The sequence below is a fragment of the Hipposideros armiger genome, unplaced genomic scaffold (genome assembly GCF_001890085.2).
Source record: "Hipposideros armiger isolate ML-2016 unplaced genomic scaffold, ASM189008v1 scaffold_550, whole genome shotgun sequence".
Taxonomy (NCBI): Eukaryota; Metazoa; Chordata; class Mammalia; order Chiroptera; family Hipposideridae; genus Hipposideros; species Hipposideros armiger.
In genome coordinates, this window is record NW_017731900.1 from 194,749 (window position 1) to 215,634 (window position 20,886).

At 37.3% G+C, this 20,886-nt stretch overlaps 1 protein-coding gene across 5 annotated transcripts in view; it reads left to right on the plus strand.

Annotated features, from left to right (window-relative positions):
- The window catches only part of REV1 (REV1 DNA directed polymerase), a 94,019-nt gene that overhangs the window by 18,974 nt on the left and 54,159 nt on the right, over positions 1–20,886 (plus strand). For 3 of the 5 annotated variants that reach the window (XM_019669204.1, XM_019669205.1, XM_019669208.1), the window contains exons 2-3: positions 2,572–2,635; positions 3,627–3,753. The exons of 1 other annotated variant lie outside the window; for it this stretch is intronic. In XM_019669204.1, the coding sequence (XP_019524749.1) occupies positions 2,582–2,635; positions 3,627–3,753 (181 nt within the window). In that variant the 5' untranslated portion in view covers positions 2,572–2,581. Of the gene's footprint in view, positions 1–2,571; positions 2,636–3,626; positions 3,754–10,080; positions 10,138–20,886 lie in introns of those variants that run through there. One more of the 5 variants, XM_019669207.1, reaches the window with a different exon arrangement.

Here is a 20,886-nt window from a genome sequence, read left to right on the forward strand (position 1 = left end):
AATCAAACCAGGGACCCTGTTGCTCAGAGCTCAAACTCTTGAGTGAGCTCTTCACCAACTGAGCCACTCAGCCGGCCCTTGCACTGTGCTTCTTAGAAACATTGCCCAGCCTCTCAGCCAGTCTTCTAGAATTTCCAAATGCCCTCAGAGGGGAAGCTGTCCCAGTTTGGGAAGGAGAGGTAAGATGAGGTTGCTGGTGTCCTTTGTCATCTTCTAAATCTTGGCCCAGTAATTTTTCATTATTTACTAAGGCCTTCTTTGTCTTGAGGCAGTTTTTTAAAAACAATGTTTTGTGTACCTTTCCTCTTCCTCAACAGGAAGTTGGTCCAGATTATCTAGTTTACTATTTGTTATGGGATTTTCTCAAAAGTAGAATTTGAATGCGTAAAATGAAGGATGTTTCTTGTTTCCTTTTCCCCTTTTTGGTCTTATTTGAATCCTGGACCAATGGGAGTCTGCTATACATGGGTCAAATTAGAGGAAATGACAAATTATTATTTTCAGTCCTTCATTTCTTTTACTTTTCAAAGCTTTAAACATTTGTCTGGGATAGCTTTATTACTTTGGAATGGGGAAAGAACTTTTAAAATCTGTTCTTGCTTTGTTTTTTTTAACAGCTTTGTTTAATACTTGCCTACCTTCATTAAGCCATTGATAAGGATTTTCATACTGACCTTTCGCAATAGATACCTAGTAGATCTTAAGTAAATGAGGCTCTTAAATGATTGGGCAAATGAATTAAAACTTTAAAAACATATTTTATTTTTTAAATTTACCTCATTTAGCAGATTAATTGTTGAATATATTTTTTGTGAGTATGCAGCCTTAACCTGTAATAGCCAGAACTCCCAAACTCTTCACTTGTTAGAGCAGATGTATGGATTCAGTTTATATGAAGTCAAGAACTATGCTAACACATTTCCCTGACTCCTTTAAGGTAAGGGAGAAGTCTTGAGGAGCTGGACAAAGCCTCTTTTGAAAACAATATTTAGCAGAGCAAATATGGCAGTTCTGGGACTCGTGATGAACATTGGGTAGCCATGCCCCTACCTTTGTCAAACTTCAGAAAACAAAACTCTTCTCTCCCTCAGTACCCATAACATAGTAATCACTTTGCCTCCTGTTCTCAGAACTCATGCCCCTTGTCTCTCTGTTGGATTTAACTCTTTAAGCATATCTCTGCATTATCTTTTAGACAACTTTTAAGAGTAGACAGAAAAATTCATAATCAATATACCGTATTTCCCCATGTATAAGATGCACCCTTTTTCGAAACATTTGGGATCTAAAAACTGGGTGTGTCTTATACAGTGGTTGTATATTTTTTTAGTTGCATTTTCCGCTTTTTTCGCACTTTTTTTTGCGCTCATACAACCACTGTATAAGACTCACCCAGTTTTTAGACCCCAAATTTTTTTGAAAAAGGGTGCATCTTATACATGGAAAAATACAGTAAATGTTAGCAAGGAGAAACTATAAACCCCAATATACCAATAATAGAAATATTTGAAAGACAGTATCTGCTGATGTGTGTGGATAAAGTGTCATGTTTTAAGGTATTCAATAACAAATTTTTATAAACTATATTAAAGTTAATTTGACTAGAATAATGTATAAGGCTTCTCCAGTGATACATGGTAACCATTTGATATTAACCTGTATATAGATACTAGGAGAAAAATGTCTAAATGGAGACCATGAAGGACAATATAGTCATGTCTCATGATGTAGCTATTTGCGTTAGGCTTTGACTTACGAATTACGTTATAACTTGCTAGCCACTAAGGCAGCTGACACCTAAGATGAGCTGTCATTGGTCATTTTGGTGGTTTTATAACACAGTTGGTCAAGTATTGCCTTAAAGAAAATGCCAGAGGGCTGGCCGAGTGGCTCAGTTGGTTAAGAGCTCGCTCAAGAGTGCCAGCTCTCAGCAACAGTGGTTTGATGCCCGGCCCGAGCTGAGCTGCTGCTGAGCTGCTGACAGGTGGCAGGATGGCTCGGCTTAAAAAAAAAAAAAAAGCCAGAATTACTAGTTTATTATCAGTGATAATCTTTTGCATCATGTCCCTTTAGATGCATTGTTTTAAGTGACTTCTTCTAGGGGTTTTTGTGTAGTCAATGAATTACACTATGAGTGACTCTTAAGTGTCCAGTATGTAATAGCAAAGACAGAGTTTTAAGAGCCATATTATAGGTCAGTTCATGAAGGAATATGTTTTCTTAGGTTCTGTTAACACTAATTGTTTACAAGGAAGTGCAACTATGTTAGTCTGATTTGGTGATGTTTTATGTAAGTGGGTGTTAGGATTGGTGCTCAGGAATCCATAAAAGTTTTTCCTGTTAAAATTTAAATTTAAAGTAGTTATAATTTAAACCTGATACTTATCTGTAGGAAGGTGTTTTTAGGAATAAATTTCACTTGTGAATCAGGAGAATGATATGCTTTAGAAAAAGTTTTCTCAGTATTATTCTTTTATGAATTGAACATTTGAATTTATATTAATCTCTCATTTTTCTTGATTGACACATTATGTTATAAAATTGACTTTTTTTTTTTTTCTCCTAATACAGAAGCTCCACCATGAGACGAGGTGGATGGAGGAGGCGAGCTGAAAATGATGGCTGGGAAAAATGGGTGTGTTTTAAAAGAATAAAAATAATTATGTTCTGAGACAGAGAAATAAACTTTGAAAATAAGATTTCAAAATGTTAACAATGAATGGGAAAATTTAAATTTTCTTCTGTATATCTTCTGGGGAAAAAAACGTTTTTGACAAGGAGCGTGTAATATTTGAATAATCAATAACAATGAAGTCATTTCCATTTTGAAAAAAAATATGTACCACTTCTGCCCACCTACAACTTTATTTTAAAGAGTTAATTGATAATTCTTTATTGATAAAGATAAATCAATAAAGACTTAATTGATAATTGAAATTGATTAAGCTTATTTTAGTGTTCAGGAAAAGTGTAGCTGAATTCATAGATTTGTAAAGGTCTGTAGGAAAAATAAGTGTTTTTATATTCTTTTTTGAGGTTCATGTTATCTAAGGAAAATTAGTATTACTATCAAATAGATTAGTTAAGAATTTAGCCATTGAATGAATGGTTTATTGTATTCTTATCTACATATATGGAGGACCGTACTGGTTTGTCAAACTGCTTTATTTTGCTTGAAGTTATTAATTTTAAGCTTTCTGTATCCAGAAGATAGTGGAAGCCAGTGTGAAATGTACTCTTATTTGACCACTTGTCACATTTTAATTGGTTTAAACTTTGGTGTAACTTTTGCTTGTTTTATAGATAAGAGTAATATTTTGTAGCATTAAACTTATTATTCTTGACTTACCTTTTCCCTCTTTTTAAAGCAACCCTTATTATTATAAGACTGTGATAAAATTATTAAAAATTGAGTCAACCGAGAGAAAAGTCTCCCTAGACTTGCCTGTTTTATTGCCTTCCCTATGTTTCATGTTTAAAATTATAACTTATGTCATCATTATACCTTGGTCACTAGTACAGAATAAGGTCCTTCTTTCTATCCATTTATTTATAAATAGAAGTTTCTTTAAAGGGGGAGAGAAAGTACAACTTTTGTGATTAGTTTGCCTTTTCTTTAATTCTAGGGTGGGTATATGGCTGCCAAAGTCCAGAAATTGGAGGAACAGTTTCGATCAGATGCTGCTTTGCAAAAGGATGGAACTTCATCTACGATTTTTAGTGGAGTTGCCATCTATGTTAATGGATATACAGGTTGAGTACTTTTTACTTTTTAGGTACCCTATTTTGGCATGCACTTTTATTAGGATTGAGAGTGATTTGTTTTAAATTCTGTTTTTAATTATCTTGTACATAAAAATGATAAAAATCCTTCACTTTTCTTCATTCCCATCTGTGTCTGCCATTGTCTATTATTTTAATTTTTATCAAAGTACCTAGTTTTAAAAAGTCAAACGAGGTTTAAAATGAAAAACAGTAGTGGTCTTGCTTAAACAGCTGATAAGCTTATCACAGGTGGGGTTTGTAAACTGTGAGCTTCCATATAGGGTATCTGGTAAGGCCACCCCATTGGTGAATCTCCCACTGTAATTAGCCATAGGTCCTTTGGGCCGCTGGAGGAAGGGGGCAGTGTATGTGTCAGATTTTCCAGAATCTTGCTTAGAGACGGATATAAACCTAGCTGCCTGCACTTTGGTTGCCAAGGGGTAAGGAAAGGGCCAGAATTCTCAGTCTAGAAAGTAGAATTTCATTTAATCTCCCTATTTTTCTTTTCATCCCCTGTATCGCTTCTCCCCTCCTGCTATGCCTGTTGTCATTGAGTCCAGTACCTGCAGGAGACAGGACAGTCTTTCTTCTTTGTGAGTGGGAGAGGACGTCTGCAATTCTAATCTGTCTCTTACACAAAATTTCAACGTGAACTTCTTGTTTTACAACCTTCCCACATGCCCACTTTTGGAGGTGCCCGGTGACTATTTCCTAGGTTTCTCTTGGTTTCACTGGCACCCAGCAGCCTCATCTGGGCTTCTACATAGCCAGCTTAGATCTTTCTCTGATCTGCAAAGTCAATTACCACTTGTGTATTGGCTGTCAGACTTTACTGCCAGAGTTTCTCTTCATTCTCATTAGGATTTCTCTCCTCTTAAGATCATTTTAGTGTATTTTTGAAGTGAATGACTGCAGATATTTGTGTCAATCTGTTATATTTTTTCCTCTCCACTTCTCAACTGGCTGATACCTGTTTATTTTTAAGGTCTCTGTTTATACATCGCTTCTCCTTGATTGTCTGGTTGCCTTTCTACTGGTGTAGCTGACATCTCATGCTCCTGTGAGGCTGTGACTCCTTGTATTTATCCTCATCTTAGTATTATAGATCTTATTATAGTTGCCTGTTATTAGATGAGAGCAAGAGTGACTGGGTGTAACCACTCGGAAATACTTGTTGAATTAAAGTTAAGTTTTAATTAACTGATACATTGGCCTGGTTAAGTTTTATCAGGCATCATGGACAATGAATTTAGCCTAAGAATGTTATCTCAAATGAACTGCAGGTACAGCTTTGGAACAGTTCACATGGGACTTTTCTACTTAGGTAACCTAGAACATTCAAGCTCCACACTTACCTGAGATGCATTATAAAAGATTTTAAATGTTAACAAAAAGAAATAAACATTGCTTGTTACATTAGCCAATTATGGCAGTCCCCAATTCACAGGGCACCCTTATAAGAGGAAGAAAAAGAGATTCTTTGTGTGAGGGAGAAAAAAATGACTGTTGTAGTAATCACTACCGTGGCTGAGAATCTGGAAATCTAATTCTACTTTTGTCACTAAGTTTTGTGTGACTATAACATTTTCTCTTTGAACCCATTTTGTTTAGGCCCATTATTATCCCTATCCCTTTCTTTAGGATAAGGATAATAATATTAATTTTTACTCCTGTTATTGTTAGGATTATATTACAATTCTACAGGTAAAGTTCCATTATGTAGAATTGCATAGGGACGTGCAAATTGTGGTGACAGAATGTTTTTAGAAAAATTTTCTGTTTTAGGTCAGACACCTTTATAAATAAAACAGAATCAACAACCTCTGTGTAATGAATTAGCAAGTGAAGAAAAAGTACTTTACATGCTGTAAGACAAGTAGTGAAAGTTGTTTTATTGTTAATTCTTAACCATGCTCCCCACAGACTAATATTCCAAGTTTTCTTACTATTTTAAAGTTCCCAATTCTGCCATCAGAGCTTCTTTGATAACCCTCACCTCTTCTAACCCAGTTAGCATTGAGCTTGAGCTTAGAGATAAGATTCCCCTGCCTTTTGGATACTCTGTCTCTGTCAACTCATTCTCTCTTCTCTTTTTTCCTCCCAAAAGCATCTTTTCCCTGTTCAGGTTAACTCACTTGTCTTCCATTCATTTTTTTTTTTTTAATAAAACATTTTTTGAGATAATTGTAGAATCCCATGTAGTTATAAGAAATAATACAGAGAGCTCATGAACCCTTTGCCCCAGTTTCTCCCAATGGTAACATCTTATAAACCATAGAATAATATCAACCAGGAAATTGATATTGATACAGTCAAAATACAGAATTTCACACCGCAAGGAGCCTTCATGCTGCCCTTTTATAGCCACACCTACTTCCCTTCTGTTCTCAGCCCCCTTACCCCTGGCAACTACTAATCTGGGCTTCATTTCTGTACTTTTTTTATTTCAAGATGACCTTTGAAATTGGCTTTTCTTACTCAGCAGAATAATCTGGAGAGTCATTTAAGTTGTTGTATGTATCAGTAGTTTTTTCCTTTTTATTGCTGAGTTGTATTCCATGGTATGGATGTTCCACAGTTTGTTAATCATTCACCCACTGAAGAGCATCTGGGTTATTTCCTGGTTTTGGCTATGAACATTTGTGTACATAAGAGTGCAACTGTGGGCCTGCCGAGTGGTGCGTTGGTTAAGAGCTGGCTTGCAACGCCAGAGGGCCCCAGTTCGGATCCCACATATGAGGGCCAGTGACACTGCCCTCTACAGCTAAGATGCTGAACAACAGCTCAACCTGGAGCTGGGCTGCTGTGAGTCGCCGGCGACGGCATAGGCTGCAGCCCCTGTGGCAGTGGGTTGCCATGGGCTACCGTGTATAGCCAGCAACCACTGTGAGCGGCCAGCAGCCGCCTTGAGCAGCCGTCCAGAAGCCGACGACTGATCTGCCTCACCCGGGAAGAGCGTAATGATGGTGCCAACTTGGGCCAGTGAAGTGATGTCCTCCACAACTAGACTGAAGAACAAAAGGACAGCAACTTGTCTGTTCCCCTCCCCCCAATTCCCCAATAAAAATCTTAAAAAAAAAAAAAAGAATGCAACTGCTGGGTCATATGGTGGTTACATGTTTAACTTTTTTAAGAAACTGCCAAACTTTCTCAAGTGGCTGTACTATTTTATATTCCCACTAGCAAGTTTTGCATGATCCAGGTTCTTTTGCATCCTTGCTGGTATTTAGTGTATTTTATTTTAAATATTTTAGTAGGTGTGTAGTGATACTGTAGCTTTATTTTATATAACAATCGCTACACATCCTCACCTGCATTTTTGTTTTGTGTTTTAATTAATTTAGGTAATCTAACAGATGTGTAGCGGTATCTCACTGTAGCTTTGACTTACATTTGCCTCATGGCTAATGATGTTGAACATCCTTTCATGTGTTTATTTGTCCTCTGTGTGTCCTCTTCAGTGAAATGTCTGTACATGTTTTTTGCCCATTTTCTAATTGGATTGTTTGGTTTTTTTACTGTTGAGTTTTGACAGTTCTTTATGTATTCTAGATAGTACTCCCTTTGTCAAATGAGCAGTTTGCATATGTTTTCTCCCAGTCTGTAGTTTGTTTTTCAACCTTTTCACACCGTCTTTGCAGAGCAAAAATAATTAATTTTGATGAGGTACAGTTTATCAGTCTTTCCTTTTATAGCTTGTGCTTTTAAGTCAAAAGTCTGCTTAGCATTAAGTCCCAAAGATTTTCTTTTCCTAAAAATTTTATAGCTTCATGTTTTACATTTATGTTCGTGATCTATTTACGATTTTTTTTGTGTGTGGCCTATGGATATCCAGTTGCTGCTGTAGTGCCATCTGTTGAAAAAGCTGTCCTTCCTCCATTTGATTACTTTTGCACTTTTGTCAAAAATCAGTTGGGCATGATTGGGTGGGTCTGTTTCTGGGTTTTCTGTTCTATTCCATCAATGCATGTCTGTCTCTTCACCACATGATCTTGACTACTGTGTCTACATAGTAAGCCTTGATATTGGGGAGAGTGATTATTTCCATTTTATTCTTCTTTGTCAAGATTGTTTTAGCTATTCTGGGACCTGTGCCTTTCCATATAAATTTTAGAATAAGCTTGTCTGTGTCTACAAATAAATACCTTGCTGGGATTTTGATAGGAATTACATTAACCTGTAGATCAATTTAGGGAGAATTAACATCTTTACTATGTGGCGTTTTCCTATCTATGGACCTTCCATTCTATTTTACTCTATCTAGTTGATTGAATAAATATATTTTGTATGCTGCTTGTGTGTTAGGAATTGTGTTTGAACAGAGATGGCAGTTAATGGAGAATGTTGATTTTTGTGACAAATAAGTAACCTCTGGGAGTTAGACATGACCAGAGGAAAGTGGAGGACAACACAGAACAGTAATTGCCTTCAAGAGTTATAGTGTATCCTTCATAGAGGAATTGACTTTTTTAGCTGGGTCTTGGATAAATAGGTGTTTTCTAGCTGAAAATGGGTAAAGACGTTCTTATCCTAATTCTAATCTACATTTTCACATTTACATTCTTTAATTTGATCAATAGCCTTATCTGATATTTTAGGCTTGTCTTTGTACTTTTTCAATTCTGTTTGTGCCTCTAATGAAAAGCTCCTTCCATCATTTCTGTGAACTGGAATTATATTCATCCATTAAGACCCAGATTATATTAGATTTTGCCTCCTTCCCTCTCTAAGCCATTCCATAGTTTTAGAATTTTCATAGCATTATTGCTAGAAACATTTTATTTTGACTCCCGAGTTTTTTCTTGTATTGTCAAGTTTTTTGGAATCAGAAAGCCCATTTTATTTAGTAGCCCCTAGCCAAACATGGGTCAGAGCTATTGGCCGTAGGACCTTCAATTTTCTGTTCCTTCTGCCTTCTTTAGGTCTTCGTCATCCAGATCTCTGCTCATATGTTGCCTCCTCCAAAAGACTCTCCCTGACCCTCTTATCTAAAATAGGCATACCTTGCCCTGCAGTTGTTTTCTAACCCCTACCCAGCTTACTCTTCATAGAATTTATTTGTACCGGAAATGGTATTATTTATCTGACTTATGTTCTGTCTGCCCAGGGAAGTAGAAGTTTCATGGAGCACAGATATGAGCCTTGTCATTGCTGTATCCCACGGGCCTAGAACCCTGCCTGGCACTTACGTTGTAGGATGCTCATTAAATGTTATTCAAATGAGTGAATGGATAACAGGGTTTTCATTCATTAGAATGAGTAGACACTCGTACATTGGAGTGTTAAAATATTTTAAATAAAATTATTAACATCATCACTCATCAGCTATTGGGTTGTCGGAAAAGTCATGATGTATTTTTCTGTTTTTCATTTCAAAAATGCGTCATGACTTTTCCGACAATCCAATAATTCAACTCAGTCTTCTTGAATTTATAGTTTTTAATTAAGAATTTTAAGCTTACTGAATTGTAATCTATGGGAGATAGGCCTTGGGCATGTTTATGTGGATGGAAACTCCCAAGGTGAGCCAGAGTTTCAGTCTAGTGAACTGTTATTGCACTCTTCTGTGGATTGAGGTCAGAACAGGCGATATGGAAAGAGGTATTCTGGTTGTTTTCTACTTTTTCAACATGTGGATAGAAGACCAGGCCCAGTGACTTTGTCACTGCCGACTTGGTGAAGAAGCAGGTGGGCAGGCAGATGTTTGGGTATGATTTGCATAACAGACAAGGGACTAGGCAAGTGTAACAGACTTACATTCCAAGTGACAGGGATGTGTTTGAAAACTTAACCTCATGTTGATGTTTTCTGTGCATATGCATGTGATTTAGGAAAAGAGTCCATTTAATGCTGATAAATCTAGTTTTTTCTAGAAAATGTATGCCTTCTGAGAGTTGTTTTCTTTGGATATATATGTCTCCTTCCATTTCCTGTGAGACTTTGATCTTGTAAATCAAGGATGTGGGAATTTAAACTCCAACATGGGAAATACTGACTGTATTAATATATACCAGCCACTGTAATTTTGCCAGTGTCTGATAGATGCACCTGTTAAGTACTCAAAAATGTGTTCTGTAGGCTTTTGAAACTTCTTCCATTTTTGTTTCGTTGTGGCTTTTAGTTGAATGTGCTAAGCGAGGCAGTTAGGGAGGAAAGGAGTCCAGAGAGGAAGTATGGCTTTTGGAGGAAGAGTTAGTAGATGGGAGTCGAAGACAGAAGGGTCTGCACAATAGCTTTGTGATTATGGGCAAGTCACCTAATTTTCCTCTATTTTCTTATCAGTAACTATGCTAAATTATCTTTTCTAATTCATAGGATTGTGAGACCCAAATGAATAATGAAGGCTATTTACCTACTATAGGACCAAAGAAGGTATAAGCAGCCATTTGGCTTACTTCTTTCTACCATGTATGTAACACAACCAACATTTAATCAAGTTCTTTGGCCATGCAGAATGAAATGAATGTTTTTTCAATAGAGTTCTACCAAGGAAAGCTTTTGTACAAGGTTTAAAAATTATTTATAGGGGGCCGGCTGAGTGGCGTGTTGGTTAAGAGCTAGCTTGGGATGCCAGAGGGCCCCGGTTCGGATCGCACATATGAGGGCCAGTGACACTGCCCTCTACAGCTAAGATGCTGAACAGCAGCTCAACCTGGAGCTGGGCTGCCATGAATCGCTGGTGACGGTGTAGGCTGCAGCACCTGCTGCAGTGGGTTGCCATGGGCTACCGTGTGTAGCAAGCAGCCAACATGAGCAGCCGTCCAAAAGCTGGTGACTGATTTGCCTTGCCTGGGAAGAACGCAATGATGGTGCCAACTTGGGCCAGTGAAGCAATGTCCTCCACAACTAGACTGAATAACAAAAAGACAGCAACTTGTATGTACCCCTTCCCTCAATTCCCCAGTGCTGTTCCCATCCCCCAATTCCCCAATAAAAATCTTAAAAAAAAAAATTATTTATAGAACTTGTTTTAACCAGATGAGCAAAACTCTTTTTATAAGCTGTGCCTAGAGACGTGGAAGTGGTCTTCATGTGGCTCTTTTGGTGTTATGTAAGGACATTTGCTTGACATATGCCTTTTAACTTGTACTGTGCTTAATTATCTGTGACTTACTATGGTTTGTTTTCGTTAATCCTGAAATGCCGTTACATATAGAATGTTCTCAAAGAGTGTTCTGTGTAATTCACAGTAGGAGTATTGTAGAATAAAATTTTAAACTTGATTCAGAAGGTACTTAGTATCCTAGAGTGCCTTCGCTGTGTATGGAATACCCATTATTATTTTATGTAAGAAAGTCTACTAAGTAGTTCGAGTTTTTAACAATGTTAGAAATCCTTTTATTGCAATAGTGATGGTTCTTCAAACCCAGCACTTTTATCCTTGTTAGTGCCATTTGCCTCTAGTCAACCTGCTACAGAAAATTGTCTGGTTTCCATTTTATTTTTTTCCCCAGTAGTCTACCTTTAAAAGCAGGTGGGACTAGCTGAAACAGTGATGAGAAAGAACAAGGACAGAAGAACTAGCTCTGACATCTCAAAGCCTATTATAGAAGGCTATAAGCTCTTAAAACTTTGTATAACTGGTGTAACAATAGGCAGATATGTGGTTTAGAGTAGCTTAGGTTATGTATATAAATATATGTAAATTATATCATCTGTGTATACATGTATTATAAATGAATGAGTTAATATTTCTAAAACACTTAGAACAGCCTAGCACTTCAGCCCCACATTAAATATTTTAAGTGATAATGGAGTTTCCCACCTATCAGAGAGTAAAATGGGAGGATTATTCAATGTAATTTGTTACAACAAATTGGATGACTGGAAAAAAGCTTATATATCAAAATAATATGAAATAAAACACTAAGATCGCAACTGATTAGAAAGCAGATTTCAGAAACAATCTGTTTCAGGAAATAGACTTGGGAAGCAAACATGGAAATAGGTTCCACTTCATTAATTGAGAAATGCATAACGAACCAAGATGGGTTTCTTGTCAAGTTTATTTTTAAAAATTATTACATGATTATACCCAGTACAGGCATGGATGATGAAATAACTGCTCCATTCTTTGTTGGAGTGAGAGTAGTATAACGATAGACTTGCTTTAGAAAGTGGCAGTATATGAAATATATGAAGAGCCTTTGATAAGCTGCCACTTTCAATAATTATTCTAGGAGTCCATTCTAAGGCAATAAGCTTAATTGGTCCCCTAGTATACAGTTTATAGAAGAGATAATCTCATCATACTGTTTTGTTTAAAAGCAAACATTGTATAAGAATGGAAATTTAGTTATAAATTACACCATTTGCAAGGTGACTTAAAACAGAAACAAACTATGTATCATTTGTAATAATAAAACATATTGGGAAATGAGAAAAGAATGTGTAAAATGAAAAGTAGGGGATTATCCAGCTTAAAAAAGAAAAGCACAGAAAGAAATGCTAGAAGCAGATATATCGCAGTATTCCCTTTCTTTGGGCATAGAACTGAGTGATGTATTTTCTACTATTTTCCAAAAATTTTTTTAGGCATCTTTTATTAGAGTAGAGAATAACCTTTAAATAATTCTGAGCATTAATATTGTTTGTCTTAGAAAACATGAAATGACATTAGAGACTTTTTTGCTTTTAGATTTGACATTGGTGTAGAAATATGCTACTGATAAGATAGGTTGCAGAAATAAGAAAACAAATTACTGATGTAGATTTTTCCGAATACACTGTGTGGTGGACTGTATTTTTTTTTCCCCCCCACCAAAATCTGCTTGCCTTACTAGGAGAGGATTATATTTCCCTACTTGCTAAAGTCAGGGTTGGCCTTTTAAAAAATGTGAGCAGAGGGCCAGCCGAGTGGCGCGATGGTTAAGAACTAACTGGCTTGGGACGCCAGAGGGCCCCGGTTTGGATCCCACATATGAGGGCCAGTGACACTGCCCTCTACAGCTAAGATGCTGAACAACAGCTCAACCTGGAGCTGGGCTGCCGTGAGTCGCCGACGACGGCATAGGCTGCAGCCTCTGCTGCAGTGGGTTGCATGGGCTACCGTGTGTGGCCAGCAGCCAGCGTGAGCGGCCAGCAGCCGCAGTGAGCGGCCATCCAGAAGCCGGCAACTGATGTGCCTCGCCCAGGAAGAGCGCAATGATGGTGCCAACTTGGGCCAGTGAAGTAATGTCTGAAGAGCAAAACAACAGCAACTTGTCTGTTCCCCTTCCCCAATTCCCCAGCGCTGTTCCCATCCCCCCAATTCCCCAATAAAAAAATCTAAAAAAAAAAAAAAAAAAGAGCAGAAATGGTATAGTGTATCACTTTGGAGATCAAGCTTTAAAAGCCAGTTTGTGCTTCAGATAGAGGTTGGTCCATCAGCCTGGACCCCAGAGTAAAGATGACATGGAGCCACAGCTCCATGGACATTTTGGAGCATAGGTTAGATGTGTTACATGAGTGAAAAATAGACCGTTGTGGTCAGTCACTGAGATTTTGGGGTCATATGTTACTGCAGCATAACCTGCCCTATTCTCTGAGCAATATCTGAAATGGTAGATAAGAGAAATATTTAAAAATAAATATTATATTTCGTTTCGGGTCTCCTACTAAAGTGGTCATCTTTGGCTGGTATTTTAGGTCGGGGTTGGCATACTTCCTGTAAAAGTCCAGAGTTTTGTGGGCCATGCACTCTGTCGCAGCTACTCAGCTCTGCTCTTGTCACCCCAAAGCATTCTGAGACATGTGGGTGATGAGAGTGGCGGTGTTCCAGTGAAATCTCATTTACAAGGACAGGTGGACCTGGTTCGGCTGAACCTTGTTTTAGATCACAGACTCAGAATCTTGGGATTGGAGGGGACTTTAAGTCTTTAAGTTAATCATTGTCTCTGTGAGAATCCTTCTTCAGTATTGTTGATAAGTAGATAGTCCACACTCAGCCTCTTGAAATGATGACTCCAGTGGTGCTATACATCTTGGGAGGCAAGCCAGTTCAAACAGGTGTCATCGTCTTAGCGAGCTAGCATGCATCTGTGTAACTTCCATCCTGGTTCTTTCTCTTGACTCCCCAGCATAGATCCAAACCCTGTCATGTCGTCTCAGTGTGATCTTTATGCTGATTCACTCCACAACCCTCCAAAACTATTGGGTTTTCCAAAATGTGATGCATTTTTGCAACGAAAAACAGAGAAAAAATATGTCATGACTTTTCCAACAACCCAATAGATGATTCCCAGTTTTTCGAAAGTGTGCTTTGGATCCTGTGGCCACATCTTTCCCTAGTCCCCTAAAGCTTTGTTCATCTTTCCTTACTTAATGTAAAAATCTTGCTTAGTTTTAGGTTCAGCCCAATCAAATGTTTGTCAGCTCTTTGTTCCCATAAACCTTTTTTCTGAAGTATCATATTATTCATTTTCTGTTAAAAATCATTTTTGGAATCCTTGCTAAATTCTAAGTGGGATGCTTGAAAATATGGGTACTAAGGATACACTCATGAGTAAATGAGGTTCCTAGCTCTCCAAATATCATAAGTAATGAGTGCTATTGGATTGGGTGCCGGATTAAAGCTGCTGGTTGTTTTGAATTGGTTATCTATCAACTTGAATTCTAAAATGCCTTAAAAGTTTCAGTCTTAAAATTACAGTATTTTTAAGTATACTAAAAACAGGTGAACAAATACTCAAATATGTTATTTACCTTTTGCTGTCAGGTTAAGTAGTTTTTATGCAGACCTTGGAATATAACTTCTTTGAAATAGTTGCAAATGTTAATAGTTCTAATGTGTGTGAATCAGGATTTTCTCAGTACTATGCGGAAGTGCAAAATGGTAATAAGCACATGTTACAAATTGAACTTTCATGATAAAATTGTCATAAATACTACTTTTTTGCTTAATATTTGAAGGGTTCACTTGAAATAAGAATTCTGCTATTTTAAAAAATTTAAAATCCTGGTTTAAATGTCTTCTTCATTAAGGCAAATAGTTCCTTAATTTGTTTCCTTTGGTGTTTTGTACATCACTGAACATCAGTTAACGCTTATTAGCCAGTATGACAAGGCTTGAGGTCTGTAGAGGATTTTTCCTGGTTGATTTTTAATGTACTTCTCTAATGGTGTTGGTCAAGGCCTTGCATACATTAATTATAAATGGAATAAATTCTTGAGGTGCGTAGTCTGACCTACGTGAAGTGGAGCAGAACTGCCCCCACCTTGTTCTGCCCTCCACACTGGACATAGTCCAACATAGCTGTTTTGAGGGAGAAGAGGAGGTGTAGGGCTAAATTTTAAACAAAGGATAAGACATTTGTTTAGCTTAGGCATTTGAGACTTCTTTTTCCTATGTTGCCATTGTACCAGTTCTCCTACATCCTAAAATGGCACAGTTGTTTTAAAATAAAATGGGCAACGTGAATTTTGAGTAAGATTTTTCTCATTGAGGTATTTTTTTACCAAGATTACTTTGTCTCTTGCATAAGTTTATAACTTTCCACATTCTGTTGCCCAAGAAATGTAACCACCTGTGTTCTTCATCATCAGATCCTGTATTAAAATACTGTACAGGCAGCCGAGTGCACAGGCAGCAGCGCACACCCACCTCCCTTTAGGTAGAGGAGACAGTGCCTCTTGAATCAGTCAGCACCCCTTTGGTTTGTTTTGTTTTGTTTTTAATTAGGGAATTGGGGGAGGGAACCAGCCAAGTTGTTGTTCTTCAGTCTTAGTTGTGGAGGCCGCCAGTCACCATCTGGCTGTCCATCAGCAGCTGGTGGCCTCTAAGCTCAAGGTGCTATGTTATAGTCTTAGTTGCGGGTGGGCATAGCCACCATCCCATGCAGGAGCCGAACCAGCAGCCTTGTTGTTAAGAGTGCGTACTCTATCCCCTGAGTCATCCAGGCGGCATCTCAGCTCAAGGTGCCCAGTTCAGTCTTAGTTGCGGGAGGGCATATCCCACCATCAAACAGGCAATCTTGTTAGGAGCACATGCTCTCACCAGCTGAGCCATCCTGCCCTCTGTTGGCAGCTCAGCGGCAGCTCAGCTTAGGCGCAGCGTCACTGGCCCGTGTGGGAATCCAGCCAGCGGCCCTGTTACTCAGAGCTCTGGCTCTTAAGCTAACTGCCAACCAACTGAGCCACTAGGCCAACCCCACTTTGGTGTTTTATTGGCAGAGTTACTACCGCTGTCCTTAGGAGGTGTATTGTTAGATTTGCAAAGCTTTCTAAGATATTTGTAAGTTTCTTAAATTGTCCTGTCCTGTTAATGAGGAATATAGTTTTAGATGAAAAGTATTTTCTTGTTGATCAGTTGTTCTTTGCTGGATCTTGTGTTTTGTTAAGAAAGGATACACGTTATAAGTGTACATAGCAAAGAAAGGGGAGTATATATCTGCTCAAGATGTAAGAGTTATAGAATCTGCTTTTAGATTTGTTCAGACTTGAAAATGTTGCAATATTACAGTCCTCTTTTATTTGAAATTGTTCAGCTTTACAAAACCATGCCAAAATGCTAAAGGAGCTAAGAATTTTGCCTTCAAAGGATGTAATGAGAAACCCTCATCATTTCACTTCTGTTGAAATTCTAGTAAATTTTCATGTAGCAAATTCCAGTTCTCCAGTTAAAGTATAAAAGTTTTTAAAAACCTAGAAAAGTTGATTATGTGCTGATTCTAGGATTAATATAGAAATATTTATTTTGCATCTGGCTCCCTTTATTTTTATTTATCTTTTGTCTAAAAACTTTTTTTCTGAGGTGCAGAATATAGATTTTTTTTTTTTTTATTGAGAAGTAAGTTGGAGAATAAGCATGGGATCAGAAATCAAGGCTGGGTTTTATTGGGTTGTCAGAAAAGTCATGACGCATTTTGCAACGAAAAACAGAAAAATATGTCATGACTTTTCCAACAACCCAATCATTTAATTCCAGGTCTTTTTGATTTATTAGCTAACCCCATCTCTTCTTACAGCTGAGATTTTAACCTATTTTATTTCCACAAGCACCTCTAAAATGGTGGTAGTAGTAATAATAATGTTTTATGAAGTTCTCACAATTATGGGGTTTGCAGAATTGAAAATTAAATATGGCTAACAATAAAATTCAAGTTAATATTAACATGTGATACTGTTTTGCTGAAACAAAATTGCTGCTGACAATGCAGATGTGGTACTAACTAGTACATTGCATATTCTTTTGTATTTAGAATGGCTGTCCAAATGTGGTTTTTTTAAAAAATACTTAATTATGATAAATTACACATAACATAAAATTTACCACTTTAACTGTTTTTAAGTATATAGTTTAGTAGTGTTAAGTATATTCACCTTGTTTTGCAGCTGGTCCCCAGAACCTTCCCATCTTACAAAACTGAAACTCTATACCCATTAAGTAGTTCCCTAGTTCTCCATCCCCCACCCCCTGGCACCCACCATTCTACTTTCTGTTTCTATGAATTCGACTACTCCAGATGCCTCAAAGAAACAGAATCGTACAGTGTTCATCTGTCTGTCACTAGCGTATTCTACTTAGCATAATGTGTTCAAGGTTTAGCCAGGTTGTAGCATGTATTAGAGTTGTTTCCTTTTTAAGGCTGAATAATATACCATTGTGTGTGTAGGCCACAGTAGTCCATGACTCTTAAAACAGTGCATGCAAGAGCACCAGCACCTTCATAACAAAACCTGGGCACTGAAATCATGCTTAGTTATGAAATGGTTATCCAAATGATCCCCCAAAATGCTTGGTTTTGCTTGTATGTTTTATAAGCATAATTTTGAAATGGTATTAATAATCTCAGAGAACTCATGGTTCTGAGACTGTATTGTTGAATTCCCGTAATGGAATCACTGCTGGTGAGGATTAAGTGAGATCAAGTATGTAAAGTACCTGACTGGAATAGGCACGAAGTGAATGTTAATTTTCTTTCCTCAGTTCTTTTTACTTGCCATGGTTATAAAATTTACAGTTTGTTATTTTTCTCTACAAAGAGGTGGATTTTTTAATAAGATTGACATGAGTGGACACACATGAGTGTTTAGTGCCTACAGGAAATAAAAGACTAATATTTTCAAGTTTTATTATTATCATGTGTAGTTTACCTTTATTATGTTGTTTAGTGAACATGTATTGAAAGCGCTATATAACAGGATATGCCAAGTATTGTGTATTGTGGATCTCTTTAAAAAACATATTTTGTTAAATATAATGGGTTAGGGAACCTGGTAACTAATCTTAAATTTCTATATCAAATATTTAGAAATATTGCTAGTAAAAATGACTGCCAAATTGCTTTGTCATATGAGATTTTCTAAGCATCTTGCTCGTGTTTCAGACCACCGCTGCCTAGCCTCAGTCGTGGAGCCACAAGTGTAAAGAATAGTTACACTTTCTCTTTGAATGTCCTGTATCTTCTGTGCTGATCTTTTAATAGACTGTCTGGAAGTTGATGTAGGCCTTTTGGGATGTGCGATGATACATACAGATACACAAATATATAATGCATGCGTATATGCAAATAATGATGTTGACCGTTTGCTTGTCGAGGGAATAATAGACGTGAAGACCTCTTAAATCTTTGCCTTCTACTCATAAATATTGTTAGTATCTAATACTATCAGATATAGAACTTCCATTATAGAGGATAAACTCAGTTGAGCAGGAGCTCTGATAATACACACATCATAAAAGATGGTTTATTTTAACCAGGTCATCAGAGTACCCTTGCTGACTTTTTGATGGGTTGTAGAGTTGGTTTTGTAAAACGGATTTTGTTTTCTGTGATAGTATTTGATATAACAGAACCTACTTGTAATGGACTATGAGCCAGTGGTAAAACAGAGAATTTGTCTAGAAGCTAAATAGATTTACAATAATTTAGGTCAAAACGAACCTTAGAGGTCATGTGCACCACTCACTCCATTTGACCTCTGTCACGCTAAAACACAGAGATACTAGAAATTTCTTAATGTCAGCTGGCTAATTATGGCAGAGCCAGACTAGACTCAGGACTTGCGATCTCCTTATCACTGTGTTTTCCCTTAAATCATGTTTTATATTGGCCACAATAGAACTTTCTGTTCTGTGACTTTAAACTTCTTGAACTTTGGGGCCGGCCGAATGGCGCGTTGGTTAACAGTTGCTTGGGACGCCAGCTCTGAGCAACAGGGCCCTGGGAAGAGCGCAATGATAATACCAACATGGGCCAGTGAAGTGATATCCTCCACAACTAGACTAAAGAACAAAAGCACAGCAAGTTGCCTGTTCCCCTTCCCCAATGCTGTTTCGCTCCCCCAATTCCCCAATAAGATCTTAAAAAAAAAAATTTTCTTGAATTTTGTACCTGTCTTGTGTATAAGTCATTGTAGTTTATTAGATAATCAAGATACGTGAGTTGTTGACCTACCTTTTCCAGTGTCTTGCTAATTTGTGTGTTTTTGTATTTGTATTTGTTCCTCATTTACATTTTTCTACTTTAGTTTTTTTATCTGTAAAATTAGGGTGTATGTGACCTGCTTTGCTTTTCCTCATAAACTTGTGAAATAGTTTCAGATTTTCTTTGCTGGAGGTAATTGTTTTAGTGCATAGAATTGTATAGTAGCTTTGTAAGGGATCTTATATATAATCTAGCCTCTCATTTTGTCTATGAGGAAACTGAAGCTGTTTCCTTATGACGAGTCGGTTGCCTGAAATGTCATTGACTTTTCAATGTTAACCTGCAGCTGGAAAGCAGACTTCTCTGTCTAGGGTTGCATCGTGTTGAGCTTGATCAAATAAGAGTTTTTGGAGACACAAACCTAGACTTGAGTTGTGGCTTCCCCACTGGCAGTGTGTAACTTTGGAAAGTTACCTTAATCTCTCCAGTCTTGGATTTGCTTTTCTGTAAACTAATCTGCCTAAAATTGATATTATTTATAAGAAACTTTATTAACACTTTGTAAGCGGGCATTTTTCTCTATACCTGAGTTAACTCGTCTCCCGCGCTTTGGTATAAAAAGCGCTATGACGAGTTTACTCGTTTCCCGCAAACAGTGTGTTAAGTGCATTAATGAATAATAATTTGCTTGCTTAAAAATGTAATAGAACTTCAAGGAAATAATTCTGTTGGCACATGTCCATTTAAAAATCTTTTTTTGAGAACCAATGTTTTTGTTGTTTTTTTCTGGTAAAGTCTCTGGGAGCTGCTGAGCCTCAGAGGCACTGTTTTACTTAATGGATCTTCACCAACATTTCAGTAATAATCAGTGGTGATGATATTTGTTGGTGATTCAGTTGCCTTTTTTATACTCTAATGAATTTAAAAATAATACATACAGTGAGGATGCGTAATGAGGTTTGAGGAATGTGAATTTTATTTAGTAACTATTGGAATTGGTCCAGTCGGTTTAACTGGATCAGTCTCATTTATACTAATGTGGGAAGTGAAATGGTTATTAGATCTCCAAAAGTTCTTTTAGCTCTGACATTCTCTAGTGTAACACCAACTGTAAAGATTTGGAGGATAGAATTTCTCTAAACGTATGCCAGGCTGTTTTGGCTGATGGAGAGGTTCCTGGCCTCTGTCCATAGTGCACTATTGGTAGTTCTGTTTTTGTTTGACAGGGTCACCAGCCGTGTGTCAGCATATGTATTATCTTCCACCATTTTTGGTAGGGTATAAGGTAGGACTCTCAAGCATTATACATTACTTGAAAGGAGTTCTCATGTCATCATACTTCATAATAATAACAGTTTTTATATTGAGTGCTTCCTATGTGCCTTCCTATGTGACTTGTTTCATCTAATTATGGCCTTATTTGTTTCTTTGTAAAGGAAGAGGAGAAAGCTTAAAGGAGTTCAGTATTTGTCCAAAGTCACACACAGCTAAAGAATGTTAAAGTCAAGATTAAATCCAAGTCATTCTGACACCATAGTTTATGTGATCTTACCTTTTAATAGATTGGTTTTCATGGTCCACTTCACACTGAAGAAATGTGAGAATTTTCAAAATTGAACTTAAAGGAGCCCCCTTAATTTCATCCCGTAAAAGGACAATGAACTCTCCAGGTTTTTCAGTTCCAAATTTCTATAGTAATTAGATTTCAAAGAGCACCTAGTAGAACGGAGAGTGCTTCATGCGTGTGTATATGCAAAGGGAATGTGTTCCTGGC